This window comes from Oenanthe melanoleuca, chromosome 4, assembly GCF_029582105.1.
Source record: "Oenanthe melanoleuca isolate GR-GAL-2019-014 chromosome 4, OMel1.0, whole genome shotgun sequence".
Taxonomy (NCBI): domain Eukaryota; kingdom Metazoa; phylum Chordata; class Aves; order Passeriformes; family Muscicapidae; genus Oenanthe; species Oenanthe melanoleuca.
In genome coordinates this window covers 45614439-45636478 of record NC_079337.1, presented here as the reverse complement: position 1 = coordinate 45636478, position 22040 = coordinate 45614439, and the positions used below count along the sequence as shown (strand labels likewise).

Sequence of the window (22040 nt, the reverse complement as noted above, 5' to 3'; positions counted from 1 at the left end):
ATGCAGATCCACATACAAACATTATATTTACTACTTTTTCTTCCCTCTCTCCCAAGAGACCTTTAATTTGCAAACCTTATTACTTCAGGTCACATATTTAAAGACATTTCCAAAATGTCCTATGAATGAAGAACCTTGGGTACAAGTGGCATTTGAGATGCAGTTTTAACTTTATTATATGCCTTCTCCACAAATTTGAAAAAGTTGCTCAAGTATAGAGCTTAAGACTGATTTTGGTGCCAAATTATCTCTTAAAATACATTGGACAAGCTCCACAAAGTTATTTAAGCTCCAAGTTTCCATTTAAATCAATCAAAATTAATCTGAATGTCTCTGTGGTCCGGATCATGATGACTAAATTTTGCACTTATATTTATCTGAATCCCCTTTATTCCTAAATTGCTGTCTAACATTGTCAGTACCTAAAATTCCCTGGCTGCTTATATTTCCACCTTAAGGCAAAAATATCCCAGTGCTGCCAAGCAGCCTAAAGAACTGGCTCTCTACCAAGTCCCAACAAGTTCCTCAAACTATAAATAATTACAAATTTACTGAGCCAGAAAGATTTTGAGAGAGAAAGCAAGAAAACAAGCAAGAGGCTGATTCCACAGCCTACCAGTACTCATGGGATAGAACAGAGTTAAATTGAAGCCTCTGCTCAAGATCTAATTATTTACACAAAGCAGAACAATTCCTTCCAAAGACTGAGGAAGCATCCTGTATCTTAGAAAATTCACCTTTGTGGTCGAGACAGAACCTGACACAAAGCTACTGAGTTCATGTCTCTGCTTTAAATTAGAGCATGCACTTGACAAGAGCAGCTCTCTATTTTAGAAGTTTCCATTAAAACTGACTATCAGCTTCTCTCATGGCTCTTTTCAGGAAAGGAGGAATGACGTGAGCTCTAGAGGGGGAGCACCCCTGTGAGCAGATGAAAAGGAGACTGGTAACGTTTCCAGACCCAAACTTGGTTCTTTCACATGTGTTGTTGGTAAGGAAAGGCTTCAGCTGCATGCTGCTCTTCAGCATTTTAATTACTTAGCTTGACAGATTCCTACTCAGTTTATCGACTTTAAGAACCACATTTGTAGACAGTTCTGCCCACACCTTCTCTGAGATGTGCCAACATCTCTCAACAGCTTTAGCCATGTTCCACACAGGATGCCCAGCCACTGGAAGAAATGAATCCCACAATATGTGGGGTCCAGGAGATGTGGGAACTGACAAACCTAAGCCCTCAGTATTGTGGGGGCAACTGGCCAAAGACCATGAATGCCTCTAAAGGCCAGCAGGGAAAAGGAGATCTCAGTCCATGCTCTGACACATAAGTAGCTATTCTTTACAAATAAAGTAAAACATCTCCAGTGGAAGGAGCCACTTTCCCAGAATGATCAAAAGCCCCATGTCTACATACACAGTTTGAAAAGTGTGAAATAATGAACTCAGATCCCTTTTCCAAATCAGGTAGGGAGCAAGTAAGACATTTAAGCTGGAATGTACTTTACCCCTAATGAGAAGGCTGCTGTACTGACTGGTGCAGCTCATATCACACTGGGCCAATCCAACAGCCAGTGCCTAGCCTGAATCCTGCCAGTACTTCAACATGAAAGAGATTTCAAACAACCCAAAAGTGCATAACTTAATTGGCTCTTTGCAGTGGGAAAAAAAAAAAAAAAAAAAAAAAAAAAAAAAAAAAAAAAAAAGAAAAGATATTTAGATACTCTCTCACTCATTACTGTTGGACTTCACAGACTTTTGTCACCTCCGGCAAGATTTTGACAATCTCAGAGGTATTGACTGCCAAGTGATTAAGAAAGCAATTAACTATCTAGACAGCTTTTTGGATTTTTTCCCTATCATTTAAACAGAGTATTCATTCCTCCAATTTACAGGTTCATTCTAAAGGTATTAATACAATATGGACACTTTGGTTGTATAAATACTTGTGATAACTGGGTAATTATGAACAGTAGTGTTCACTATGGTACAATTTAAAAAGTGAGAGACAAAATGTGGAAAAGAAGTAAATTAAATCATTGGGAAGGACAATCTAAACACATGAGCAACACAAAACTTGTCCTCATAAGAGTATCATGAAATCGACCAAATCTCCCTTTCTTCCCTTTTCATTACATCCTCATACACCATGAAGGAAAAACAAAAAGAAAAAAAAAAAAAAAAAGAGAAAAACAATTTTAAAGCATTCAACTCCAAAATAAACTACCAATGTGAGGAATTTGTAGTTAAAGCTGCATAAAATGTTCAATAGAAATGTGAAATTGAAAACATAGTTGAGTTTGGTTGGAAGAAATGTGATCTTGCTGAGGCTACTTAAATCCTGAAGTAAAAGGAACTTAGCTAACACACAACAGATTTGGCAGCAAACCAAAACCACATCACACAGATGAAAAGCAGAACATCAGCACTAAACCTCGTTCCTTTAGACACTACAGCTTCCATCAGGATGAGGAGTGTCTATAATCACCAGGCTGAGTAATAGATAGGACTACTGCATTGTTTGGATCAACTGGATGAGCATGACAGAGCTAAAACGAGCCAGACTGCCCCAACACTCTCTAAAGAATGAGACAGAGGAAGACAAAAAGAGCACTCAAGTCTGGAAGTCTGGAAGGGAGCAGACTTTGAGAAAGTAGAGCAGTAATTATTTGAACTGACCTGAATTGGTGTCATCACACAAGTAGGGAGGGCAAAGATATTATTCTCATGAGACCATATTTCTGTCTTCTCTGCCTAGAGTTTTGTGCCATTAGAAAGAAAACCGTAACATGCAGGTAAGGCAGAAAAATTCCCAAATTTATTTCAGATTGTAGAAACTTATACTCTGAAGTCTTTATCTCTCTTCTTTTTTTTAAATGTTTGAATTTTTTGACCTCAGTACTTAGAGTCATGGAACACCTTGGCAAATTCTGCTGCATTACACTTCTAGGCTAATTTCAGATTTAATCTCTGTACTTTATTCCAAGTCATAGCATTTATAAATCATCCCATTTAATACACTCGCTCTGACAGTCCCTCCTGCATTTCAAACCACATCTACTAACAGCAGTATCATTTTTAAAAAGTAGAAGCTTCCAGCTTCTCTTTGTAGTCATAGCACAGCAAAGTCTGGGTTTCTTAAGAAGTACTTCTATTGTATAGTGGCTATTGACCTTTCAAAAACTTCTTTTTTTTTTTTTTGAGAGCTTATTTGCTTGCCCACCACATAGCCCAGCTGCTTTTCTAATCAAATTCTCTCATCCTAGATTTTATCCAAGTTAGATTTCAGAAGCCACTTTTGTTCAGATACATATTAAATATGCAACGTATCAACTAGCCAGTGAAAGTACAAGTCATGAAAGGACACTGCCCTTCAGGACCTTCCCACATTCTAAACATTAACCCCTAAATTCTCATAATTTCCTGGAAGAACATCAGAAGTCTTCTGCATCAAGCACCTGTAAAATGGCCACAGAATTCAGTGGGATGGCCAGGAAACTGTGTTAATACATAGATATACATAGATATACATAGATATACATAGAGCATTTCATTCTTGGGCTACACACCATTTTTTCTAACCTGAAACAGACTCTGTCACAGTGCTTATTAGCCTTGTTAATTATTTAATGAGGAATTTGGGTGTCATGCCAGAGCACACTGAAGTCAGTGAGAAAGCCTTCCCCCAGTGACTACCAGCTTCAGCAGAAGCCTTTGGATTTTGTCTGTCTCTGATGTCAGCCACAGCAATAAGCAGCCACCCTGGAGCTGACAGAAACTGTGATGAAGCTCTGGGAAGGACTGTCCTGCTTGTTCTGGGGCAAGCACTCACATCACCAGAAGCTGCATCTTCCCAAGGCTTGCTGCTATCAGAACAAAGTATGAAAATCACATGTTCCAAAGTCCCAAAGGCTGATGGAGGCCCTCTGCAGATCAACAGACATAAGAAAGCATTGAAAATGAAGATCCTTTCAGACAGATTAATTTTAATGTCTGTGCTTAGTGTCTGGGTATTATAGTCCTGGATTGTATAGTCATTAAAAATGGAGCTGCAGCTCTTTTATCTTTTGCAAGCCTTGTACTTTGCATTCAAGCATGACAGGAACCAATGGTAAAAGGAGGTAGTGCCTTTATTTAATAGAGCTGCATATTAGTGGGCACTTTTAATGCATTTTTTTGCAGCAGGATCCTCAAATACATTTTTAATAGGTAACTCTGTATGAAATTCTATAATAGTATTTCAGAAGACTGTGACACACTATCAAAAAAAAAAAAAAAAAGAAATTAGACAGTGTCCTAATCCTTCTATCAACCAGGCAGCAGTTCCTATTTCAAGCCAGGTAAAATATCTATGAAGTACAGGAAATTAATGTTTATCCAGACTACTCTATATTCTCAAAAAAGCTAACCAAAGGAATTACTAAAATCAGCCATAGGTTTTGTGCATGTTAACACCCTAAATACCTAGCATGCTTAAGAACATGTAGACAGAAGCTTTTCTCACACTTTCCTGAGCCTCACAGCTGCTGAAACACAGGGAAGGAAGGAGAAGGGTTACAGTGTCAAGACACAGCACAAATCAGACTGGCTGCCAAGCTGTCCTTTATTTTTTGTTCTTAACATTTTTTGCTTGGCATGCCAGCTCTGGGGATGGTCATGGGTAATAAGCTTCCTGCTAAACAGGAGTCCTGACAGACAAGGAGTTCATGGCTTTATCCAACAGGGAATCATTTTAATACTTAAACAAGCATCTCCCAAATAAGCAAAAAACACTGGCATGGACAGCAATGCAGCAATTTTTAAGTCCCATTTTAGCATGTGATAGAGTTGTCAGTTATTCTTCTGTTATCCAGTTAATAGTAAAAAAGGTTTTAGTCTAAGGCTGTGTGAAGTGTCTACAGGAAGTGTACTGGAGCACTCAGAAGTCCCACAGCTGAGTCACTTGAATGTCCCCAAGCTTTACAGATAACAGTGTTTCCCAGAATCTCCTCTAAAACATACTCCCAGGATAGTCCCAGAGCTTGGATTAAGCGGCCTCAAATTTGTCTTTTATTTTTGTCTGTGACAGGAGAATTTGCCTCTGGCTGTCCACAGAACTTTGAGAATCCACTAGGCTTCTATATGTGGAAAGGCAATATATTTGGGACTGGAATCTCCTTTTAATATTAAACTAATAGTTCGGGCTTTTAATATTAAATTAACAGCATGTAAAAATGCTTTTTACAGGCATAAATTTAAAAATAGGGTGGGTTTTTTTTACTTGAAATAATGCCTAATATGAGTTTAATCAGAATCCAGTTTCTAAAAGTGCATATTCTTCTAAGCCAAAACTATGAAAATGCAGGTAATATCTACTACAGATATTATTTTTAAATAATCAATTATTTTAAAAATATTTTTAAAATATTTTTAAAATTTTAAAAATATGCAGTAGCAAACCAGATTATCTGTCCTATTTTTTTTTCTTTTAATGGTCACTAAAGACAAAATGTCTAGTAAAAACATAAAGAATTCTCTGATAGCTTTTAGCACCCAGCAAATGGAAAAGGATTATTAAAAATGTGACCATTTCCTTATCTCAAACAACAGGCATTTCTGTTTCTCTCTTCTAATCTTTAATTATTTATTTATTTGTTTATTTATTTTCCCAGGTAGAAGTCTCTTCCCTTTTCCTTTCAGAAACTGCATGAGATGATGCAGTACCAAAAGTTCACATTTAGAGATCTGGTAAAAAGATCTGTTTGATGCTCAGATAAAACTATTGACACAAACAATCCACAGCATTTCAGCTATAGAAGGACTGCCTTAGGACAGCAGAGGGGTTATATAAACACAGCATTGCATCTAAGACTAAAACCTTTGGTTTTCTCATTTATGTACACCACAATATAACTCTCTGCAGCTGCTTCTCCAGTGAGCCTTTAGATTCTAATTTCAACTAGTGAGAATAAACAGGCATCCACAGAAGCCTTTAGACTGTCACTCAGAATGAAATATCTAGAACATTATGCTGCTGTATTAAGGGTAGGAATTGTCCCTTCAAACCACCTCTATATTCTTGAATATAAACACAGACTTTCTCACCTCTTCCATTTCTTTTCTGCTCTCTGATTTTGTGCTGAGAGGCTTACATACGTGAAAGAATGGAAATAATAACAATAAGCTCTGATATCTCCCAGTTTCCTGATAGGACTGGTGTGAGGATCCTGTTGTCTTAGATCAACTGAGAATGGATACAAGAAAAAAAAAGGAGGGAACGAGTAGGAAGTCAATTACCTCTCTTGGATGAGAGAATCAGCACCAAACAAATGAGATGAACAAAATACTAGCAGCATTCAGGGCAATCATTCAGCCAGAAGATGCATTGCTTTCATGTCATCTAGGTATGTAAGGGGTAGAGAGTATGCAATTTTTAAAATTAAAACAGAAGTAAGTGCTAAATGAAGATAGGTAACTCCAGGAAACTACTTTCACATCAAAGACCATAAATGCAAGCAGTCTATAAAATTTTACAGCATACATCAGTTTTTAACTGATTTCTATTGAACCATATGTGAATGTGAATGGTGAATGTGAATAGCACTGAATTTTACCTTCAATCAACTCTATTAGTCATAACAGTGCACAATTATAAAATACTTTATTTGCAGTCTGTAAAAAAACACAGACTAAGCAGATGGAACATGGGACACCCAGGTTTTCCCAAACAAATTGCAGATAAGGACATGTGATCTCTACTAGTTCAATGAAAGAAATGCATGGGGAGGACCAAATATGAATGCATATAAAAATGAATGCAATTTGGTCAGACCAGATCCAATCTCTGCAGCTGCACAACTTCACTAAAGTCTTTAATGTCCTCTGATGTGCTCAATAATCCCAGGTAAGAGGGGAATTGATTTACATTGCTTTCACAGTGTTAAATGCCCTAATTATTAAACAGCCCTCAACATATGGCAAGGAATTAAGGAATGTAAATCAGGAGCCGTGTGCTACACAGAAATCACATAAATGGTTCCCAAATAGCAACACCACTTCTGGAAGGTTAGCAGAATCATATTTTTCTGATTTATACACAATTTCCACAAACTAGTGGTGAAATACTCTGCATGATAAAGCAAACTATTAATAGGGTGGCAGTGGTAAACAAAATTTCCTTTAGGTTGTGATTAATTTCATTAGAGTACTAACATGGAAAAAAACAGATATAAAAATATTTTTAAAGACTAATCTTGGCATATTAAAGTACTTTGATTCTTATAATTAAAATTTATTAGACTTTTGACAGTATTAATTCAAAATCTGCTGATGCTTTAATTTAGAAATTCGGTGAATAGTACAGCAACACATTCTCTGTAGCTGTTTCTTGAGATAGATGACTCATTGTTGAACCAACACTAATATCAGAAATTTAAATGTATGCATATACCATAATGATAAAATTTATTATCTATTCTACTTTCGAGTTTCCAAAGGATATCTGAAAAAAATATCATACAAATGCTTAAATCTGCCAGTTGTTTAAAAGTGGTCAGTGGTTAGTAAGACAATTTTACCTCTCTTCTTAACTCATCATCTTTTATTCTGTCCTCCTTCCCTTTCTCATATTTCTTGCTCATAGTGGTTTCTCACCTTGGCTTGTATTACCCTAATGCTAGGTCGCTGAAAAACAGCTTTTTTTTCTACTTCATATATGTTATTTGAAGTATTTAGAAGCTACTGTTGAATATTAATTGTAGCCACTAATACTGACAATTAAAACAGATTAAAATACTGCCAAAAAAAAAAAAAAAGAAATGTGTTTTTTTTAATATACAATGTCCTTATGCATGATCCTTTCTAATTACACACTTCTCTCTCTCTCTCTTCACACTATTAATTCTAAAAATTTGATGCACTTGACTGTGCATTGAAAAGGTTATTCTTAAAGACAGTCATGAAATGGTAGCATTGCAAGAAAAGAGAAACAGAAATATGTAGTCAGGAGTCCTGCCAGAAGGAACAGATCTGTCTCAGACCAGTCAACAACACCAGAGAACTGTGCTGGCACAAAAGGAAGGCCACACAATCTGTGGGTAAAGGATAATCTTTGCTTTCTACCTACCACCATTCCAACCTCCCCCATCCAGTTTCACTGGAAATCTTCCAGGCAGCTGGATGTCAGCAGCTGTACCTGGGAGGAGGGTGAGCCAAGGCTGGGTTTCCAGCCTTGGAAAAGAAAAAAAAACTACACAGCTGCATCTACATGGCAGGTCTCACCTGGACCTGAGTAACACTGTGCTTAGATGGGATCAAGTAAATTCATCAAATCAAAAAAGACAGTTGGGCATTTTTTATAAGAATGGACAAAATAGGTATTTAGAAAAGAAAAAGGCAGTATAAAACCAGAAGGATAAAGCAGGAGGAACTTTGGATGGTGTCTCAGGGCACTTCAGCAGGGCAGTGATTAGGGGTTCCTGGGTGCTTCCTGAGGAGGTGCTGGTCTCCAGGATACACAGTGCTGTGCAGCTTCTCAGCTCCCTGTACACTGCCAGAGTAAACTGAGAGGGATTCAATACAGTGCCTGTCCTTTAAAACACTGTCTTTTCACATATTTAACCTTCTCAGGACTTCAGCATAAGGTGATTATAGGAAAAATGTGGCAAAGACCATAAACAAGGCTATTTCCTCTTCATTTTTGCAGAGCCTGCCTGCCCAAAATCTTATATTTTTCAGTGGGGTCCTTATGAATAACATGCTCAAGAGTTGTACAACACTGTGCATCCTGCTGTTCTGAAGCAGTTTAAACTTTTCATTTACACAGACTTTTTCCCTCAGCTATGTCTTCAAGATCTAACACGCTAATTTTTTTTCACCTTTTCCAAGTAAGATGGAAAGCTTCAGCCATTATTTCAATGTCTTGCTGGCTGTAAGAATTCAGCTAAAGAATCTTAGAAGAACTGAGTTTAAAAAGGGCCTTTGGAAAGTCCAAAGCAGAGCAATCTCTGAAGACACAGCAAATTGCCCAGGTCATATTCTGTCAAATTGTGAGGATCTCCACAAATATGGAAACCACCACAACTCTGAGCAGCCATTATCTCTGCATCATCAGCATTGACCTATAGATGAGTTTGCCTAATAAAACTAAGGAGGGGAAGAAAATAATTATTTTTTTTGGACAGACAGCATTGTTACACAGTTTGCCACAATCAGGCCTTGAATGCAGTACAAGCCTGTTGTGCTATGCAAAATCAATGCCTCCTGGCAGTTTTTTCTTTAGGGATGCTAAAAAACAGAAAATATATTTAAATGTATATTTGTCATTAGAGGGCTCAAGAAAAAAGTTTACAGAAATCCCAACCTTTCCTACTCAATTAAGCTGAAGGAGTTATCCTTGTCTATTTAATCTCAAGTTTTTAGTTTTCATTGAAAATAAAATTTCAAAACTTGCCAATTAATTGTCTCGAAAGTTATGCATGACTATCTGCTTAAACATTAGTTGTCACACAAGCAGAAATCAACATCACTAGTGATGCTAGTCATATCACAGTATGATATAATTGCCATTTTTCCTTAAATCAAACATATTCTTAAGGTCCATTTTTTCATCTTTGTGAAGGGCAGTGTATTCCAAACATTTTCTGCATCCTATACATCTAAACTCAAAATGTCAAAGACCATTACTTCTTTATTATAAACTAGTTTAATAGCTCTTCACCAAAATTTTCACAATATCTTTAGGTGATTATATAAGTGAATAAGAGATCTCTATAGATTACATTCATAATTACCACTCTTTTTTTGGTATATCTTATTTAAGAAAATATTTGAAATGTAATTTTCTGTGTGTCTCCTATAAAAAGAATATACAAAACTGAGCACTCCATGTATCACAGCAGTAAACATTAAAGGATCTTTTAGTGTAACCCAGAATACTATCAATTTTGTGTTACAAAATCTCTTCATTTCTACAGATTGACTAATAATTTTTTTCATTGTAAGCAAGATATACATTGATTACTACATTTTAAATTCACTTTTTGCTTGGTTAAAATCCACTAGTAAAAATCCATTAAATCCATTAAAGTCCCCAAAGTTATCCTGGATGAATTTCTAATGCGCTTAAATATTTCTGAAAATGTTTTAGAGTTAGATCATTTAATAATAATTATATTTCCAATTCAGGTGGCTTAATGCAAATTGTATCATTACACAAGGGTAATAAAAACTTTGGAACTACAATATTGCATTCCTTTGGTACTTAGCTATTTAAACTAGTCAGCCTGAATGAGAAGCAGTTGTATATTTCAGATAGAAAAAACATCATTGCAAGATTTAATATGATAAAACGTCTTAGTGGAAAGCAGTCAACAGTAAAATACCTTGGATATCATGCTTCTCCACCATTTCCTAAATAACCCAGAATAACTGCATCACAGAGAAAAGATGATGGCTTTGATGTCTTTGTCCACCAAATCTGGCTGGAAGATGTAACCACCCCACCAGTCTGATTTACAATGAGCACCAGTGAGCTGCACAGAAATCTGCAGGATCTGCTTCCACGGCTTCCTTGCAGATGAGACAAAAGTAAGCAAAGCTCTAATTCAGCCTTGGTGTCGTCAGCAGTAATTCTAGCATTAGAAGCAAATGCTGATGCTTTGCCAGGAGAGAAAAAAAAAAAAAAAAAAAAAAAAAGAGTACTAAATAAAAAAAAGAGTACTAAATATGCATGTTGAGTGAACTGGGAGAGCCTCCCAGACTAGCTCCTCTGTAGGCATATATAACTACTGTAAAGTACCTGCACTTCTGGTAACTCATCTGAGGCAGAGCATTTGATTCTTTGGGATGATGCTGTGCAGGCCCAGGAGGAGGGCTCAATGATCCTTGTGGATCATTCCAACTCAGCTTATTTTGTGATTCTCTGAATTTTTTGCTCTGCATCATGCAACACTTTCCCCAGTTGCACTATTCTGCACAGCTGTAGCATTAATTTTGTTTTTATGTCTTCACTGTTGATTTATTCACAGACTTTCCATAAATAAATAACCAAATAACCTCTGTCTAGCTTCTCAGTCCCTATCCTACACTAGATATTTTTTCTGGTTTGTTCTTTAGTATCAAAGAGGTTTCTGTGGGTTTTTTTATCCTTCTACTTTCCTAATGAATCATTCTCTGGAATGCTTATAGCTACTGAGTTAGTTCTGTTTTTGGATTTAGCACTGGATGCCCTGGATAAGTTATTAATGAGATTATCATATCCTCCTCCCTATTGCTTTTCCATTTTTTACAAGGAATGCTTTTTGCCAACATACATTATCCACAGCTCTAACATAAATTAACCTGAGTTTCTTGCTGACTCCTCTGAAAGAACTGTTATGGCCAGATTCCATGTGGCCCTTCCAGGTATGCCCAAAAGAGGAGCATACAGCATCTTACCCCTTTGTGTCCCAGCATAGCTACAAAGACTGTGGGCTTTTAGAAGATGCAAGTGCTTCTCTGGATTGCTTTGCACTAGCACTGGCAGAGAGATGCTACCATTTCCAAAAGATGAACCTGGAGCAAAGAAAGTCTAAGGAAGCAACCAGAACTGAGGTGGGGACTTGAACTTTTCCCCTTTACAAACAGTAGTGAAAGCTTTCTAGTGTTCTGCAAAAAAAAAATAGTCAGAGAACCTTCCTTTACAATACTTTGAATTTGCATTAAGCGTATTTGGGGCTGACAAATATCTCTTAGGTTTGGCTCAGGGACTAACCAAGCTAGGGTCCCCCAGCTAGGGATTGCTATAGCTACAAACTCTTCTAAAGCCCATTAAAAACTCTGAATCATAGCAATGTATAAATACAGTGCCCTAAATTCAACATATTCTAGATTATCAGCATATGGCCATGGCCTGTTTCCTGGCAACTGAAAACCTCCAGCTATTTGATAAACACACACACAAACACACACACACACACATACACACACACACACACACACACACACACACACACACACACACATGCATGCAGCTCTCCTGATCTGGGCAGGAGACAAAGATAATCTGTGGAAAAATGGTTTTTCCTCATGCTCATATTGGTGAGCATATCACACAACTTTAAATCACCAAGTCTGATATTCTACACCACTACACTGATCCTATGCAATGAAGATGAAAGATCATGCCTGCAAGTGCTCATTGCTGACCATCTCTCTGATAGAAATAGTCCACAAAAACTCCCTCCATTCTCTTCAGTTTTCCTCTTCAATTGGTTTAGAAAATGTTGGGAAAAAAGAGGGTTTTGTCTCTGTATGAGAAATGCAATGCAGATGCTTCCTTAAAGCAATCAGAACGTTTGAAAGTAGAGATGGTTCCTTCAAAGTGGAATCACAGTGCATTTAATTTGCACCTGCCTACTGTCTTATCTTCCTCCTTTTTTTTAACAACCAGTATTCAACTATTTGGTTACAATAAGAATGCCATTCCTGAAGCTGGTTAGACATACCACAGTTTGCAAAAGGATCTTGACGTTTCCATAGATCTTATCAATGTCAATATGGCACTTGAAACTTTAGAATATGAAATCCAGTCCTCTGTCCTTGTAACTTCGGTTTGGTTTTTTCTCCAACATTTAAGTTTTCTATTCAGTTATGTTTTATAAGTTTCAGAGAGTAGAAAAGAGAGAAGTTCTACAGCAGTTGAAAAGGCCAATTTCAGATGTCAGAAAGTAAAGAAGTCTGAATAACTTATGGAGATAGAATACTGAATATCCAGCATGATCATGTCTGTTCATGGGGCAGAGGAGAGCAGACAGATAATTCAAACACTTCCAGATATTTTGGTTCCTTGCTTATTTCTAGTGCTTATTAATGATTGGATTTCCTTTTCAACAAGCTAATAAAAAGCAAAGGATTTATGAAAAAATGTTACCCTAATTATCTTGCAAACTTACAGCAAATAAAAAGAAGAAAATACCTTCATGATTTGTAGAAAATCATAAACAATTAAGGTCTGCATGACTTGCCATTTGCACGGCTATATTTCATACAAATTAATGTTAATGATACAGCAAATTTGTTTTGAAGTCAAACTTGTAATTTATTTTGATGGCTAAACAGAAATGGCATGCAATGTTTGGGTAAAATAGTTCATTTCAGAGCTGAAAGTGCAGTCAAGAGTGTTCCAGCTGCGTTCCTGTGCTTAGCATAAAATGAGTACAGAGAAAAGATTATCTGCCCTTGAATAAACCCATGATTATCCATATCAATGCAGTAGGTTGGGGTATATATCTGCCATATGAGGTGCCTCTGCCTTCAGGGGATGGTGCAGTGGCATCTTCCCCCTGCCCACACCCATTTTGCAGATTATTTCCTCACTGTAGTGTTCACACATCCCTCAAGGATCCAAGCTGCTAGAACAGTCAATAGCCAATAGCCAAAAGTTGTTTACTGGTGTACCACCAGTAAAAGTTAAACCTTCCTCAACAATCTGTAGAAAATAGTACTCAGTTTTGAAGTGCATCAGTAAAGCACCAAGTTACATACTGTCAGTACTCACACCAAGCCTCCCAGTAAAATGAATTAAAAATCTATCCTTTAATTCAGGAACTACCTGCCAACCAGACATTTACTTAGCTAAATTTAATATACAGTCTTTCAAGAAGTCTATACATTTCCCTTCTCTTGGTCAATAACTAGATAAAACACCAGTATTAACCCAAAACATCTCATTACTAAAGGAGCAGTTGTTTACAATGATCTAAATTCTTGCTGTAAGACATCTCTGAAAATGTGTTTCACAGCAAATGAAAGTGGGCTGACGAGCAGCTCTTGCTTTCAGATGACTTTAGAAGCATTCATCTCAGACCCAGGACTATTTCTGTTGCAGCATGTAAGGCCAAACTGTGATCCCAGTCATAGTAGTGATACGTGCACAGTAATGCAAACTGCTGTGCCTGGTTTCAAATGAGCTCTTTCAGATTCATACAAATGGAAGTGAAACATAACTGAGACTAGGAATCTTAAATTAATGATGTGTGGCATGGTCAGAATGCAATAATCTCCTGCAAAAATACTTTTAGAAATTCCCAGGGCTTACTAGGCACGTAGTGTTAAAAAAAAAAAAAAACAGAAGGCTAATTATTTCCAGTTCTCTTTTCAGACTATAGGTCAATATAGAAAAATTAATAAACTGCTAGAAAATTCTATAATTATTAAAGTACCTAATTACTAAGCACTATTTATAAAAGGCTTGTTTGGTATGTTTTGTATCATGAATTATCACAATTGCCATTTACATGTGTTCTTTTAAACTGTAAGAATCCATTGATCCACAACTGAAGTATTCTTGAAGATTAAGATTAATGTGTCATGAATCACCACGGTTTAATATGCATGAAACAGTTTCATTTCACACATATTCTGCATGGGTTGATTGCCATGTATACCAATATAAAACAGATGTTAATTCTTTAATTTTTTTGCTCTCAGAGTATGTTTTAATTATCTATGAGGCTTCATAAAGAAAAAGAGGGAGGTTATTTTGAAGCAAATTTAATGAAAAATATAAAAGAAAAATCCATTCGATTTTTTCTTTATTTCATTTTCTCAACAATATAATTTCAATATTAAAAAAATACTTGATATGCAAAGGAACTGCAGACTGCTGTCATTAAATGACTCATTCCTTGTAAGCAAGAAAACTTTGATTATTTTTCTAATAAAATGCATAATTTTAAAAGCCCTGCCAATTCAACATGAGCTTGGTGATACGAAATGTTTCTGCAAGTCATTGTATGTGTATACTATGCCTAAATTCTTAAATTTAAGTATTTTGCAAAAAAATCAAAACTCCAAGTAAAACATGACTATATAAATTCTCACATCAACAGTGCTATAGGTCCCACGTATCATCCAAATTAAAAAGTCTTTAAATATAAAATATTTCAAAAGCCTCCACTGTACAGAGGCCAGAAATGGAAATTAAAAGGCATCCTAGGTTAAAAGTAATGTTTAATGAGAAAACTGTTTCAGTCAGTGTCAGCTCCCACTTTCTGCTGTGTCAGATGCAAGCCACAATTCTCCAGGACCAGAACAGCAGCAGAGCCACAGGTCAGGATGGAATAGTGCTGGATAAAAACTCTGAGCTTTAACTAATGCCTAATTTGATCAGAGTTGTTATTGTAATTTCCATAGGAGTTGGAGCATGCCTCTAGCTTTGGGCCTGTTCTTCCTGAAATCAACAGGAACAGGAATGGCTCCCAAGGATTTTGCACTAGAATTAGTTTCATCAAGCTGAAACAGTCTCCAGGTTGAAAATTACAATTACTGAAACTGTTCATAGTAGTAGCAGTAGAAGTGTATATTTGAATCATACATGTCATGTTAGATAGCATAAATACACATAAACAACAATAGTAGATAAAATATTGTCAAAACTAAGCTATTCAGCCCCTCCCTATGCCATAGAGATTTTTCTGTATGCAGTAATATTTTCAACAACACAAAAATTATTTAAATTTCTTGCCTATATAACACATACTGACATAAGATGGCATGCAGCTTTAAAATCAAAATGTGAACTGACATTTTGAAAAATAACTGACAGTCATGGCACAAGAGTGCAGTGACTTCTGTCCTCCAATATTCTCTTTTCCTGTATTTTTTTCCAAATGCCCAAAAAAGTGCAAAGTGCCCAGAAATGAAATGCATATTACCAGTGACACCTTAATTCCAAAGAAGTCAAAATCACAACATTTTCACTGAATTTACTGGGCCAAGGAACGAATCTAAAATGTGGAATTTATACACATCACACAAAACACTTGTGCAGATTTCTGAAAACACACATCTATCGCATTGCAGGGAATTAAGCCTGCATTCCCTGTTCAACCAAAATTCCCTGACCGGAATAACAGCTTTAGATGTTTTTAGATGTTATTTTTGTTCACATTCTGTTTTACTATGTTAAAACACCAGGCTTTTTTTTTTTTTTTACTTAAGATAAATGTGTGAAAGTGCCTTCTTTCCATTCATAGATGTTATCTTCCTCAAACTTCAAATGATTCATCTGGGTGAATGTAGTTATAAATAATTTATCAAGATACATACCAGTTGTTAGGGGAAAAAAAAGCCCCGAAGGAAGAATATCACTGCATAAAATCTGAACATTAAAATTGATTTTTTTAAAATCAATCTTTAATTGGTTTTATTACCTCCTAATCCAGGTCTGAGGCGATTATCATAACCATCCAGAAGTCTGTCTAGAATTCTTGTAAAGATGGTGATGTTATTCTTAGCTTCGTCTTCCAGGGAGTCAGCCAGCACTGATCTAAATAGATATTTTACATTTTAGAAGGTGCTAAGTATGTTTTAACATACACTCAACATGCATATTTTTTCAGGCTGGCCTTTACTTGCTGCATTTCAACAGGAAAGGTGCATTTCATAGTATATGAATACACAATTTATACATAACAAGTTCAGACATATAAGGGTCAACAGCATACTATTTAAAATATCCAGGAAGCTATTTTCCAGTAGCCTCTACTTGCAGGCATCGTTGCATTACTGTGAGTGCTACTTCAAGCTCCACCAACATCATTAGTGGAGGCTGTGCTGGTGCAAAACCCTGGAAGAGCTTCCCAGGCTTTGGTGACATGTCACTCCTGGACTGATAACCCAGGACCCCATGCACAAACCCACCTCCTTCCAGCTCTGTCTTATCTGTCCTCACCTAGGTACACTCTATCTGTGGATAAATCCTGTGGATTTGCCTCCACCCAATGGTCATGTAATGTACATGACCAGAAGAACGAACATGAGGGAAAACTCCAGCGATCATGCTCAGGGAGTCCTCTGACGCCAGCAGTTGGTGGGAGGGAACACCAGTGCTGACTAGCAAGCTGCAGGATAGCTGTGGACAGCCTTCATCTTTCTAAAATGCTGCTTTGTCATAAAAAGCACTAGCTGATATTCCATCAGATGCAGAAAAGCCTTATAAAAGTTGGATGGAAAAAGGAATCATAAATGTAGCATCAAGAAGAATCTGTAGCTCGGTGATTGTTCCAAACTTCCCCAATAAAGAAAGAGGCATTACAGCCTTTATGGATCAAATCTCTGTGGAACATGCTAGGGGCTGGAATAGGAACCTGCTGCCCAGCCAGCTCCACAGTCCTCCAGAACCTGGGCCCCCAGACCAAAAGGGTTTGTGCCAGGGAAACCCTGACACGCAGAAAGCCTTACACATGCAAATGTTACCGTGCCAACAATTTTAAGCACTGTGCATGTGAAATACATGAGCTCATCAGTGTTATCTACTTAAAATCAGCATGTTGGTATCAAGGAAGTAAAGCATCATATGCTACACACATTATCATTAACACCTTTTCCAGCTACCTAAATTTTTAATCCTAATGTTTGAGTATTAATCGTCTCGAAATGAAGACATTCTGAATGCCATTATAGCAAGCATGTTTTCCTCCTCCTCCTCCAAATCAAAAGTAGGTTTGGGTGATATTTTCTCTAAAGCAAGATATAAAATGATTAAAGACAAGGCTGTATGTTGGTCCCCAGTTCAATAGCATAAAGAAGTATTTAAATGTAAATCATTGCAGTCTGTGCTTTCCATCATATAAACCATAGAATCGACCCAAATCAGATAACTTATAAAGAACCCATGAAAATGTCATGTGTGATTTTACTCATGTGTCAGTTTTTTCTTAGTTGCAATTACTGGATGGTTCCTTTTTGTAAAATGTATCATTATACTCATGGACTACCAAAATACGTCTCTGCCATTTTTAAGCTTCCTCTTTGAGATACAATAGTTTTTGAAATCAAGATTCCACATAAAAAAATTAGATCAGTACAATTACATCAAATTAGAGTCGCATCCTGCAAACTTTACTTAGGCACAAAGTCTTTAATAACGCATATAGTCTCTTTGACGTCAGTAAAATTACTCACTTGAGTAGGGTTTGCAGGATCTGGCCCACTGTGACTCAACTAATACTGCACCATGGTTAGGTAGAAAGGGAAATAGAAAACATAGTTTCAGAAAATATTTTGCTCGCTGGGAAACAAACAAAAATATTGGAGAGTCGCTAAATCTTAGGAAACTTGCATTATATAGCATAAAATCTTTACCATATTAGGACAAGACCCACTGCAGCCAGAACTAAACAAAGTTACAAACTACAATTAATTACATGTTTAGGAACTGTGAGAAACACAAAAGTATACTGTAATGAAAATTACTTTCTCTTATGCTGTCCCTTTAGAAATTAAGAACTTTAAATGACATAAGAAAAGTTGATTAATAAATGATGCTATTGTTTTATTATATGTGATTGTGAAGTTGTATGCTATCTCCACCTAGAGGTTTAAAGCTTAAGCATCGTTTTGAATTCTATTATGTTTGACCAAAAAAAAAAAAAATCAAGAAAAAAAAAGGCATGTCCATATTGATAAATACATAAGCATTATTTTAAAGACAGTGATTTGCAGTGTGACTTCGTGATAATCTATTTCTCCATTTTGTAAGGTACAGAATCACAGGGATACAGTAACTCAAATCTTTAAGATCCAAAAAAGCATTTAAAGAAATTGTTATTTTAATGGTGAAATAAAGCATCAATTCACAAACCGTTGGAGGACAAGAGATCAGGCTTTTATGGTCCTTAAACTACATTCTACTGCATTTGCTCTAGAAACTGTGCAATACTGCATTCAAACAGCTAAGCAAGATTTTTTATTACGTTACTACATACTATACTTTTATAACCCCTCACACAAGCTCACCCTTTGCAGATTGTAACATACATGTTCGCACCGACACAACCAAACTAAATATCCTCTCACCTTGTTGGTAGCCACACCAATAAAACGAGAAGAACCAACTGCATCTCGGAGAGTGCCAGCTTCCTCTTCATCGCTGCTCCTCGCAAAACCTAACGGTGCAAGAAAAACACAAACCCACTCTCAGCCACAGTCAGTCTCCGCCAAGCAGTGCTTTCAACTTAACCCGAGGAAAATATGTCACTTCACTGGAGAAAGGAAACCACTGGATTTCCGCAGCACTTTTCAGTACTAGCAACTTATTGTATCTCCATCTTTCCCAACGATCCTGCTCTGTGCAAGGAGGCAACGTATGATCAGAAGTGGCATGTGAGCCGGCGCATCAGATGCTTTCCTGTTCCGTGATGTGAAAGCCCCGAGACGAAAAGGAACAAAAAAAAAAAAAAAAACGAGAACCGTATGTATGGGAGGATGGGGGTTTAACCACCCCTCGCTCAGCACGGCACACCGCAGCCGGGGGGCGGGGGCGGGCGGGAGGCACAGTCATGCCATTCGCCGGGGCTCGGTGCGGGGACCGCGGGCGAGCCGCCCCCGCCGCCGAGCGCCCGGCGCGTTGGGCAGCGGCTCGGCACAGCGCCGGCCCGGGGCGGGGGGCAGCCCCGGGGACACGAGCTGCGGCGGCCGGGGACCCCCGGGGACCCTACCTGGGAGCAGCGGGCCGAGGCGGGAGGGACAGAGGGAGGGGAGAGGGAGGGAGCGAGCGGCGGAGGGAGGGGAGGCGGGTGCCGCCGGCCGGCGGGGCAGGCGGCGGGGAACGCGGGGCGGCGGCGGCGGGGAACGCGGGGCCGGGGCCGGTGCCGGGACCGAGCGGCGGGATCGCGCCCGCGTGCCCGCGCGTACCGGGGCGCGGGGCACAGAGGGCGCGGGGTCCCCGCCCAGGGCGGCACCGACACCGGCACCGACACTGACACCGACACCGACACTGACACTGACACTGACACCGGCACCGACACCGGCACCGACACTGACACCGACACTGACACTGACACTGACACCGGCACCGACACCGGCACCGACACTGACACTGACACCGACACCGGCACCGACACCGGCACCGACACCGGCCCGGGGCGGCTTCTGCCGTCTCGGAGGGCGCGGCAGAGTCGCCGGGGCGCGAAGGAGAAACGGGGCGGAAAGCGCTCCCCAGCCCGGTACCAGACATCTCCGTAGCCCTCCCTCCCAGCCGCCCCGGTCGGTGTGCGCTCGCCGGGAGCAGCCCCGGAGCCGCGCCGCGCTGCCCGGACTGCGGCGGGAGCGGGGAGCCGCCAGCCCCGGCTCCCAGCCCGCTCCCCGGCTCCCTCATTAACATTCCCTTCCCCACTTGCCCATTGGCACAGTCTAATTGGAATGCAGAGAGAAGAAAAGTCTGTCTTTTAATGTGAGCTCAGGATGCAGGCTGACAAGGAAACGAGCCTCGCTTGTATTTTTTTTTCCTTTTTCCCCCCTTTAAATTGCATTACTTTCTGTGGTATTGTCTTTTAAAGCACGTTGCCCTCCTTTCGTATATGCAGTCCTTCTCTGGTAGTAACTGGATCGCTGCTGGGATTCATTCCATTGATTTCAGGTTTTTCAGTACAAGTAGAACAGGACAGGCTTGATAATTAAAGATAAGGGTTTATATTTAGCGTACCCTCATTTTGCATTTTTAATTCGGAAATAATTAAATAACGCTGGCAATAATATTTCATCTTTCTTTTTCTTTTTAAACCAATCCTTATCTATCTCCTTTCCTTTCAATCTTTAACTGCCCAAAGCACCAACTCAATTATCCTCTCTTAATGTCACTGGCCCGCTTATTGTGTTTAACTGAAATTATTCTGATGCAGTTTTGTCCTGAATCAATACTAGTTCCAATGTGAACATATGAAACAGGATGAACAGACATGGAAGGGAATTTGGGGGGGGCGGTGTGGGGGTGTGGAGAGAGGGGTGAGGGGAGAGAAATAGGAGAGAAGGAGAAAGAAATTTCTTAGGTTACCCATAGAATTGGGGTGTTCCTGCTTCCTAAATGTTGCAGTTTGCAATTGGAGTTGTCCTTGTTTCCTTCTCCTTTTGTGGTTAATGACTCCACAGTAGAGGATAGGAAACAAAAGAAGAAAAACACTTGGGCTATCAAGACAATTTGTTCCTTCCAACTTTGAGATATTTTGTAACTTGGAGAAAGACTAAGAGAGGGAATGAGCTGAACAGCTTTGTTTTAGAATAACTAGTAAAATGACAACCCAAATGGTGGATAATGACAAAGATGAAGACACAGGAGCAAAAACTGAAATCTGAGAAACTCTTTCAGCAGCCACCTAACCCATGCTGTGTCTAAGACACAAAGGTCTTATCTTTCCCTGTGCAGATGTGAAAATGTGCTCTGTTCATTGCCAGTTAGGTATCTATGGTCAATCTAAAGTCTTATTTGGATCTCCCTGTAACTCCCACGTATTTGGAATTAACAACTGATACTAGATGCAGAATCAACCCTCACAGTAAAGAAAACAAGTTTTAACTACTTGTCCTAAGAAAAAGTGACTTCACAGATATCAAAATGGAGGGGGATAAAAAGAACCACTGAAACTGAAGAGTCTTCATGATTTGTTCTTGTATGAAATACATTATGTAATCCAAGCAGAATTGGTTTTTTTCCACAGATATTCATGACAATCCTTCTCAAAACACACTTCCAGTAATAATAATAGTGAAGCTGTAATCTAATTTTCATATGTAAGTTGCATCAAAGATAGAAAAACACATTCATTAAGGAGAGCAGTCGCAGTGGCTCCTTGTTGCTGTGATAGGATATTGTCATTCTTCAAAGGCCACATGGGGTAGGAATGCATTTATAATGAGCTTGTGCTCATAGACTTTCCCAAGAAAAATGTGCTGGGTTTTTGGCTCTAATCACAGTTATAACCTGTGATGTTCTTTGAGATTTACCATAGCTTCATGCTTCAACTCTGAAATTTTAAAATAACCCCTCAAACCCATTTTAAACAAGTTGGACAGCCCTGTGAGGCATCTCAAATCACAGGAAAGCTGAGTACAGGGACAAACTACTGTGACAACACGAAAAATCAGAGGCAATGTAATTACTAACAGATAGAAGGGTTTTTCTGCTAGGCTCACAAACTTACAATCTGTATTGCCAGTGAACTGGAAAGTATTTGGAGAGAAAACTGTGGTATTGCTGGGGTGCTGTTGTTTTGTTGGGTTATGTTGCAAAAATATTAAATGTATTA

The 22040-nt window shown here is 38.5% G+C and overlaps 1 protein-coding gene across 2 annotated transcripts in view; it reads right to left on the bottom strand.

The window, feature by feature from the left end:
• GABRA2 (gamma-aminobutyric acid type A receptor subunit alpha2) overlaps positions 1–20063 on the bottom strand; it is a 63160-nt gene extending 43097 nt beyond the window's left edge. Inside the window, exons 1-3 of one of the 2 annotated variants that reach the window (XM_056490582.1) lie at positions 19969–20063; positions 18817–18905; positions 16170–16285 (exon numbers count right to left, since the gene is read on the bottom strand). In XM_056490582.1, the coding sequence (XP_056346557.1) occupies positions 16170–16285; positions 18817–18887 (187 nt within the window). In that variant the 5' untranslated portion in view covers positions 18888–18905; positions 19969–20063. Of the gene's footprint in view, positions 1–16169; positions 16286–18816; positions 18906–19457; positions 19473–19968 lie in introns of those variants that run through there. The other variant, XM_056490583.1, reaches the window with a different exon arrangement.
• Between the last annotated feature and the right edge of the window lie 1977 nt (positions 20064–22040).